At 46.8% G+C, this 9905-nt stretch overlaps 1 protein-coding gene across 1 annotated transcript; it reads right to left on the bottom strand.

Moving 5' to 3' along the window:
* Window positions 1-8349: 8349 nt before the first annotated feature.
* Window positions 8350-9902, bottom strand: LOC124232592 (gamma-crystallin A-like; the record flags this gene model as incomplete). The annotated part of the gene is made up of 2 exons (XM_046649539.1): window positions 8350-8622; window positions 9765-9902. Coding segments are annotated over 2 exons (411 nt in total), but the record flags the coding sequence as incomplete, so codon positions are not given.
* Between the last annotated feature and the right edge of the window lie 3 nt (window positions 9903-9905).

A 9905-nucleotide genomic window follows, 5' to 3' on the forward strand; every position in this document is an offset into this window, starting at 1 on the left:
TAGTCGCCGCGCCGCACCAAGTACTGGTGGCCCTGGTAGTGGGGGCGCTCGTACAGCATCCAGCAGCCGCTGTCCACACGCACGGAGTTGCAGCGGCTCAGGTAGGGCTGCAGGTTGGGCTGGTCGCTGGTGCACTCGTAGCGGCGGCCCTGGAAGCCGCGGTCCTCGAAGAAGGTGATCTGCAGGAGGGAAGACGTGGGAGCATGAAGCGCTGCCGCCGCCGAGGATGCTGTCACCCGGCCGAGGGTGCGCACCGGGCCCCCGCACTCACCTTTCCCATCTTGGAGCGAGCAGACGGGGTGGCGGTGGCGGGGCTGGGAGGCCGCCGACTATATAGCACGCGGACTGCTGCCTCCGCAGGAAATCGCACAAAGGGCCCCATTTCGGTGAGTAAGGGCATTTGCCAGCTCCGCTCCCTCCCCTGGGCGTCGCGCTAGCTGGGCGGTTTCCTCTCATTCTTTCTGGTAGGTTCGGGCTGTTCTAATTCACTAAAGCTGTGATTGCCACCAAAATCAAGAGTCTACTCTTTCTGTGGAGCCAACGGATGAGCGAAACTCCATCCTCATGCGCTTGTTTCATAGCCTACTCGGCTTAACTGACTCCTCAAAAGTAGTCAGGCTAACCAATGCAGTCTGCTCAGCGACTGGTGGTGTTAAAAATAAACTTCTTAAAAACCCAGAATTTAATTAAAGAATCTTAAGGAAGAGGGAATCAAGTGAAGTGGTCTGTGACAGTGCTTTGAAAGCATAAAGCTGAGTTCAAATTCAAGGTTCTGGGGTCATTGTTGTTATTTGGGGCCTACCTTGAGTAAAATTGATCCTTGACTGGAAATTTTTTGGCTCCTGGCAGCTGGGAACTCTCTGTGCTCCTTTCTGCCCCAGGGCCTTTGGACAGAGAGCTGGCACATAGTAGGCCCTCAGTCCTTGGCTCTGAGCTAAAGGAAGCAGACCGCCCTGGCCTTCCCCCTTTACCGTGTCTCCCTGGGAGCCCTCCCTCCTTCTGCTGTGGCTGCCCAGCGTGCCCCTGCCGTTGGTCCTACCCCCTCCCGAAGTCCTCAGATCTTCTCTCCTCTTCAACACTGTCAAGTCTTGCTCGCTGGGTAAGGGGCTGTCAGTGTGAAGGGCAATGTGGATGCCCTCCAAGGACCACACCACCTGCTTCCTTGGGCTTTCGAGATGCCCACAGCACCCAGGCCAAGCAACAGACCCTCTTGATAGTATGGATTTCACACTGAGGAATGGGGACCCCGAGGTCCCCGAGACACTTTCAAGGGGTTCATAAGGCAGAACAGTTTTCATAACAACCCCAAGATGTTATTTGCCTTCCTCACTCTTGCCCTTTCACATGTGTGCGGTGGCGTTTCTCCAGAGGCTGTGACTTGAAAGACATTCATAAAAATGTAAAATGATGCCAGTCTTTTCATTGCTTTTGCTTTGAAAAGTATGGTTATTACACCTGAAAATGTGTTATTTATGTTGTGTAATAGTCTACCGTCTAAGGCCCTTCCTATAAAAAGGGAAACTCGCGGTGGGTGGCATCCCTTGTTGGGACAGAAGCAGCACAGTGTGCAGCCGATGCTCAGGCCGGGCAGGAGTCTCCATGGGTGACAGAGCATGTGGGTGGCTACGGGCTGGCTCCAGTCTCTCTCTCAGCCTGTGCTGTGTGACATCGTGACACTGTAGAGTCATCCGGAACATTGGAAACGAGCGCAGCACTACAGGAGCCTGAGGCAAACGATCACATCAGGACGTGATGGGAGTCAGATAAAATGCCCAGAAGTGGAGTGTAAGGTGAAGAGGCTGGTAAGAGAGCGGTCCCTGCCTGTTGAATCCAAAATCATGGGAAAGTCTGGGCTTTGAGCCGTAGGCCTGCACGCAAGCCCGCTCAGCTGTGGGATCAGCGTCTGATGTCGGAGCCTCGGGGACCTGGGCTGGGCGGGGTCGGGGTGAGTGGTGCTTTTGGGGCCAGCACATTGCTTGGTGCAGACAACACCCTGTGTGACCACCTGCACTGTCTGTCCCGTGGCCTTGCTTTCACACGGCTTCCTCTGCGGTTGTTTTCTTCACAGTGCTTACAAGCGCCATGGAACTGTTGAACAGGCGCTGTTTGAGGAGAGCACAGTTGAGGAGCGAGGGCTGCATGTGTCCACACGCATCTCTGCGGTTTCTGCTTCTGCTTCGGTGATCTTGGGAAAGTCACTGGACTTCCCCAAGCCTTAGTTTCCCCATTTATAAAATAGGAATGACAATGAAAGTCTAATGAGATAGTGGACTTGAAAGCACATGGTAAATTGTAAAGTAATGCCAGTGGTGAAAAAATGTTATATCATTCATGTTTTAATAAATGCTAAAAATGACGAAATTAATAGAATTCCTTGGTACATCAGTCAAAAATAAATCTTTGTGTTTCTGTGCTTCAATGTCATAGTGTCTACACTTTTGCTTATGGTATGGAGACTAAATCTAATCAATGAATAACTTCTTATATTGGGACACTTTTAGTCTAATTTAGCAAAGATCCTCTGTGTGGTAATTTTGATTTCACAATCAAATGGTGAGTACTGTTTGTGTGCAGTCTTGAGCAAGATGCCAAGAAGAGGAAGAACATATGTGAGGACCAGGCAGTCAGAGCGGATAGAGTCGTTGAAGTCCACCCATTGCTGGTGGTGGATGCCCCAGCTCATGCTGTCCACCTGCACGCACCAAGTCGCTGTGGCTGAGGCAGGACTGCGAGCTGGAGTGGCTGCACTCATAGGAGGCGATCTGCAATGGAACATGCCAACAGGAAGGGAAATCCTCCCGAGAACACATAACCGTGAATTCATTGACAAGTCCCTGTTCTAAACCCACTCGCTGTGGCTGGGGGACTGGGGATGCAGAAGGCAGGGGCATCATCAGCTGTAGCAGAGGCTCGGGAGTGTGCGTGCTCGAGTGTGTGCATATGTGTGCACGTTTCAGACCTATCGGGTGACTTAAGCCTGATTTGGCTAACAATAGAATTTCTCCCTTTTTCCATTTCCATATCACCAATGCAGTGTTTTTGTGTGCTTTTATTTTTCATCACATTAGAACTGTGCATCCTTTCTATTCAGTGCTTTAGAGGTCTTTGAAGCAGTGTGGAAAAGGGAGGTCGATACAGAAAGAGCAAGTCAGAACAAGTATCCTCACTTTCATTATTTTATTGAACCCTGTACAGTTCAGTACAGAAATATAAACACTAGGAATACAAACACATCCACACTGAAAACTGTGGGTACATTTCTTTTAAATGTTGGTGGCTCAGAAGGGCTAACGAGAGAGAATTTTTTCTCATTTTGCCTTCTAAATTCAAGATGTCCATGGTGATCTGGGCCCATGTGAGGGCGCTGCTCCCCAACAATCCTGAAACACCTCCCCTTCGCAGAAGCTTATCAAATTCCACTCAATTTCCAAGGCCGTCTAGGTCTCTCTTCCCAGGACGTCTCCTCTTAGAACCAGCTTTTCCCAGTCTCTCCTTCTCTGAATGTCTACATCTGCTTCATCAGCACCCAGTCGAGCACTTAGGCGTTGTCTTTCTTGTATAATTTCTTCTTTTCCTGGTACAGTGTCTTCAACAAGGTTATAAGCTCCTGGGTAAGGACCACATTGCACTTCCCAATCCCCCGTAAGTCCTTATTAATTAATTAGATGGATAAACAGAGCCCTGGGAACGTGACAAACAGTTAAACCAATAATGATCCCAATTCTATTTTGGGAAATAGTAACTCTGCCACATGAGGCGTGAGTTGCCTATGTGGATGATCAGAGACACAGAAGCCACTTTCTCCCACCGGCTCCTCTAGCACTTTCTCTGGTTCCAACACCCTCCAGTTCTATGCTGTCCTCAGTGACCTGGAAGACATGGGAGGGAGGGAGGGGAGGTAGTAATGGCCCAGAAACCTGCAGGCTGGTGCAGGCTGAGGGCAGGAGGCCTTCCTGATGGTGGGGAACATCAGAGCACCTCTAGGGCCATCCTGTTAAGGTCTCAGCACATCCCTCTAATGGCTGAAGGAGAGACAGGAGGAGTGGCCTGGGGAAGAGAATGAAATGAAAGAAAAAGTGATAAGCAACATATTTCAGAAGGAAAATAATGAAAGAGATTCCTAGCCACTCTCTTGCGTTTTAGAAGACGGATGGGTCAGTGGGATGAGACGCCGGGTCCTCGCTGCTGCCAGTCACGCTTTGCTGCGTCTCCCTGTGTCCCCGCCAACGCCCCACTTTACAATGTGCGGACGTTCTGGGGCTGACGCCAGCGAGACTTTTATCAGAGATATTTGAACACCGAGTTTAACGCTAACGTTCTGTACGTTCTTTTTTTCATTAAAAATAACTGCAAAACTCTTTTTTAAAAAGGCAGGTCTTATTTAAATAAAAAATGTATAAACACATTTAAGGTCCTCTAGAAACTCATGGTTAAATAAACTTGTATATCAAAATGTATAAGCTTGCTTATTGAAATATTTGAATAGATCCGATATAACCCTGGATTCTTCCAAAAGCAAAGCCATTCATTTAGGAGCCATTAGTGCACCTGCGGCCCGTGGAGGCCTCTGTGGAGACAGCTCATTCCTCTCCCTCCTCCGCCCCACACAAGTGCTTTAGTTTGCACACTGGGTTTTCCTGATGTGCTTGCAGACGTGTCTTCCTGACTCTCTGGTGACCACCTCTGTGTCTCTGGATGAACCCTCCTGAGCTTGTCAGCATGTTGCTGCCACGACCCTGCTGGAGGAGCCGTGGCTGCTCTCATTTGAGCGGGTAGGACAGAACCTGCCGAATTAGGCTCATAATCAGAGCCTAATGTAGGAAGAGTGCCTAGTGTGTCCCAGACACTGACCAAGAACCCTGTACAAAGTATGCGTGCAGCCAACATGGCACAGTTATCGTCAGGACTTCCCCAAATGTCTGTGAGATCTGGGGCAAGAGCATAAACAGAGCCCTGCCGCACCATGGACTTCCGTCTCTCTTCCCACTCCCTCACACGTCCAAGGTCCAGCCACATGCCCCCCTTCCCACGGACAGCTGCCCTGTAACTACCTGTGTCCTTGGGAGGCTAGGCCTGTGGAAGGCTCTCTGGGGTCTTGGGAGCAAGCTCTCAATGCAGGGAATTCTGGAGCCCGGGTATAAGGAGTGTGGTCCAGAAGGAGGAGTGTGGCCTGTCCTGTGAGGAGATTGCAGTGGAGGAGGCTGGAGTGGGGCTCTCTGAAGCGCTAGTGCAGGCCAAGGGCCCTGGCTGACCAAGTCCAACCACAACACTGAGCACTGTGGAGAAACAAATCCAGAAAGGTGCCCATGGCTGGTGAGCGGAGGGACTGGGAGCTGAACTCGAGTCTGTCAGCCTCCGGGACCTGGACTAACGCCTCTGTGTACACAGCGGTGTCGGATGATACCTTCTGGATGAACATGTCTCTGTCTTCCCTGAATTACACGCTTCTCATCACAGGTTCAGTGTCACACTTTTTTTTTTTAATTTGCAAAAGGCCTAGCACCCAAGTTACCTGCTGTGTCCCTACGAACCCTGAGGATCTTTGGCTCTAACAGGAGTTCCGGTATATTCTAGTGGATTCTTCAGTTGACTGATGGCTCCCAGGCTGATTTCTTCATCCTAGCTCTAAGATCTCAGCATTAACTGACTGTAAAGGGCTCCGTGGTCCCTGATTCACTTATCTGAGTGTAGACTTCTAGGATAGCAGTAATGGGTGACTGTCAAAAGGACATTGAGGACGCTCACATTTCCTTGAGTTGGAGGAATTTTCTGGAAAATAGTTAATTTATTCTGGCCCTTTTACCGTCTACAGTCCATGTATATGGTATCACCACAGTCAATTTTAGAACATGCTCACGACCGCAATGAGAAACCCCGTATCCTTTACTTATCATTTCCTTATCTGCCCATCCCCCAGCCCTAAGCAACCACGGACCTAGTTACTGTCTCTGTACATTTGCCTCTTCTGGGGATTTCATATTAATAAAATCCTGCAAAATGTGGTCTTATGTGACTGGCTTCTTTCACTCAACATGTTGTCAAGGATCATCCATGATGTAGCATGTGTCAGTACTTCATTCCTTTTTACAGTTGAATTATATTCCAGTGTATGGAGATATCACGTTTAATTACCCAATCATCCCTTGGTAGACATTTGGGTTGTTTTCACCTTTAGGCTATTGTGAATATTGCGGCTATGAACATTCGTGTCTAAGTTTCTGTTTAAACACTGCTTTTAAGGTCTTTTCAGCATGTACCTAGGAGTGGAATTGCTGAGTCATGTGGTACCTCCATGTCTAACTATCTGAGGGGCTGCTAAACTGTTTTCCACAGTGGCTGCACCGTTTCACATTCCCAGGAGCAATTCCCAGAGTTCCAGTCTCTCTGCATCCTTACCAATACTTGCTGTTTTCTGTTTCTTTTTTTTTTTCTAAAAGTATTGTTACCATCCTAGTGGGTATTAAGTGGTATCTCACTGTGGTCTTGATTTGAATTTCCCTAATAAGTAATGATGTTGAGCATCTTTTCATTCACTTGTTGGCCGTTTGTATATCTTCTTTGGAAAGATGTCTATTCAAGTCCTTTGACAATTTTTTAACTGCATTGTTTGTGTTGTTGAGTTGTAAGAGTTCTTTATATATTCTGGATACTAGACCCTTATCAAATATATGGTTTGTACCTATTTTCTCCCATTCTGTGGGCCTTTTTGCTTTTTTGACAGTGTCCGTTGATGCATAAAATGTTTTAATTTTGATGAACTCCAGTTTATTTATTTTTTATTGTTTGTGCTTTGGTGTCATGTTTAAGAAATCATTGCCTACTAAAAGATCATAAAGACGCATGTCTGTGTTTTCTTCTAGGAGTTTTACAGTTTGAGTTGTTACAGTTAAGTCTTTGATCTACTTTGATTAATTTTTATTGTGAAGTAGGGGTCTAATTTCATCCTTTTGCATGTGGATATCCAGTACCATTTGTTGAAAAGTTATCCTTTCCCCACTGAACGGTCTTAGCACCCTTGTCAGACTCACTCGACATAGACAGCTGGGTTTGCTTCTGGACTCTCAAGTCTCTTCCATTCACCTGAGTGCCAGTATCTCACTTTCTTGGTTGCTGTAGCTTTGTCACCAGTTTTGAAATGGAGAAGTGTGAGTCCTCCCGCTTTGTGCTTCTTTCTCAAGATTGTTTTGGCTATTCTGGGTCCTCTGCAACTCTGTATGAATTTTAAAATCAATTTATCAATTTCTACAAAGAAGTTACCTGGGACAGGGCACTACTTTTGCTTATATAAATTTGGGAAAAGAATTAGCATTCTGGGAGAGCATCTCTACTATAGTGGAAAGAAGTCCCAAAGGTATGCAGGAGAGCAAATACCAGTACCTCACCCGGCATAACTGAGTCTTGATAGGGATTCATATTGGAGCCCAAAACAAAGATGGCCACACAGAGTGTCGAATTTGAGGGGACACTGAGAATATGTGAATTCCTGACACTTCCATTTGTACAGTAATTTAAAGATAACAAAGTTATCGATTTAAAGATTTAAAGTTACCGCAAGCTTCCCCATCTTCTCATCATAATTACCCTAGGCTTTAGTGAGGCAGGCATTTATTATCACTGTGGTTTTCAAAAAGGTAATTTAGGTGCAGAGAAGATAAGAAGTGACTTGCTCAAAGAGAGAAGCCAGTAAGTAGGGTAACCAGCCACCCCGGTTCGCCTGAGACTGGGGGTTTTGTGAGATGTAGATCTTTTACTGTGAAAACTGGGAGAGCACCTGGGAGACGTGACTGAGCTAGTCACTCCGCTAGCACGTAGCAGAGACAGGCTAACAACTCAGACCCAGTAGCTCTTGGTTTAATGCTGATGCTACCAGATGACCTCATCCAGCACGCTTGACCTTCTCTACTTTGGGAATTCTGCTTAAAATCCCTCTCTTCACTCAGCTTTTCTTGAGTCATCCTATTTGGAACCTTCAGCTGCCCTGACCTCTCCAACAATCCCTTGTATTTGGTGTCCCAGTCATGACTGGTTCTATATTTTCTCCAGGAGATGGGTTCTGATCGTTTTTATGATGTTTATCTTTCCTTTCTCCTTCAGCTTGTGGGGCACAGAGGCAGAGACAGTGCTTCTCCCTCCTTCCCATGACATGAGTGGGGACTTCAGACATACTGCTGCCTGACCAAGGGGAAGTAAGTAGACATTCAAAATATCTGAACTTCAGGGTCAGGTCAGTTGCCAGAGGTCACCATTTATTAGAATTCAGTTAGTTTTTAAAGCTAAACAAGAGTCACTTAGCGCCACAATTTGTGTATTTATTGCCTTTCTAAGTGATCATAACAAGAAAAACACAGCCTAGCACAAATCAATGACCCGTCTCAGAGAGCCGACTCTGGCGTCCACGGCCCCCCAGTCGTGGTACCACCTGTAGTCCCCTGGCCTCAGTAGGTACTGCCGCCCCCGGTAGCTGGGCATCTCATAGAGGACCCAGCAGCCCTCCAGCACTTGGAGGGAGCGGAGCTCACTGAGCCGGAAGCGATCATGGATGCAGGGGCAGTCCTCCGTGAGCTCAGACACGAGACCTCTGTAGTCATCTCTCTCGTACAGCCTTATCCTGTGAGAGCTGGTCTGTTGTAACAATAAACAAGAAAAATAAATAGTGTGCATCCTTGATGTCAATAACAGTGACTCAACCAGCTGCATCTTTGTGAAGCATGGCTTTCAAACCATCCTGTCATACATGCATCATCTCCTTACATTGTTGGTCTAACAAATTAGGAAGAGGCTTAACATAAAACTGACCTGACTAGTGGACTATCTTGTGGAAGAAACAAACATTGAGATAAAGGGAATAAAAGGGTTCCTTTGTAGGAAACCATCTGTCGCAACTGTGTTTAGTGCGTCTGAGAGACGATGGTAACCCCTTTTCCATTGTGACTGCGTATGACGGAGTCCTATCAAGCTTGTTTTTAGGTCACTTTTGTATTCATAATTTACAACAATCTATATTTACTCTGAGTCCGCACATCTGACATTTTGCCGTCACTTGTACCATTTGAGTTTCTTGCCTCAAAGAAATTCCTGTTTTATTTGTATCTCTTTTTGCATTTGCAAATTTCTCTAGCCTAATTCTGGCTTCACTTCTCGAATCTGCTTGCCACACCGCATAATTTGGTGTCATCAGAAAGCAGAAACACAAACTCCACATTCTTAAAACACATTAGGCAGCACTTTGGCTAGGACAACGTCCGTGACACCCTGACACATGATCCGTCTCTGCTCGTTGTTAGAAACTGTCGATAACAACAAGCTAAAACACATCGTTCCAGCTTCTAGATCCGTGTGTTGTAGAGCAGGTACTGAAAACAACTGCCGATACAGTGAGAATGCATCATACCTGTATTGTTCTCCTGCAGTCTGTTAGTGTTTCTATCATTAAAAAATAATGATCTAGATAGATTTTTTCTTTACTGAACAAGGTGATTTTTATTTAGAAATTAGAGATCAGCTAGATGCTACCAAATTTAATTGTAGAGGCTATGTTGTAATTTCTGGTGCCCTAAAAACCATCTTGTCATCCTTAAGTAAGAAAAAAATAGAGATTATAGTTATTCATAATCCTGCTCACATTTTTTCAATGCTTGAGAGTCAGGAATTGCTATCCTTACTGTGGACACTAGCCTTGAATTGAAACAGACTGACTTGTAACAGGAATTTACGGCCACGGATCAACGATGCTTTCACATCAGTCCGGTTGAAGCAAGACTCACGTAAGGAATTGCCCGGCAGGAGCCCACCGCGTCTCCGAGGCCCATCCAGTGCTGGGAGTCGGGGTAGTCGCCGCGCCGCACCAAGTACTGGTGGCCCTGGTAGTGGGGGCGCTCGTACAGCATCCAGCAGCCGCTGTCCAC

The sequence above is a fragment of the Equus quagga genome, unplaced genomic scaffold, assembly GCF_021613505.1.
Source record: "Equus quagga isolate Etosha38 unplaced genomic scaffold, UCLA_HA_Equagga_1.0 HiC_scaffold_8248_RagTag, whole genome shotgun sequence".
Lineage (NCBI taxonomy): Eukaryota > Metazoa > Chordata > Mammalia > Perissodactyla > Equidae > Equus > Equus quagga.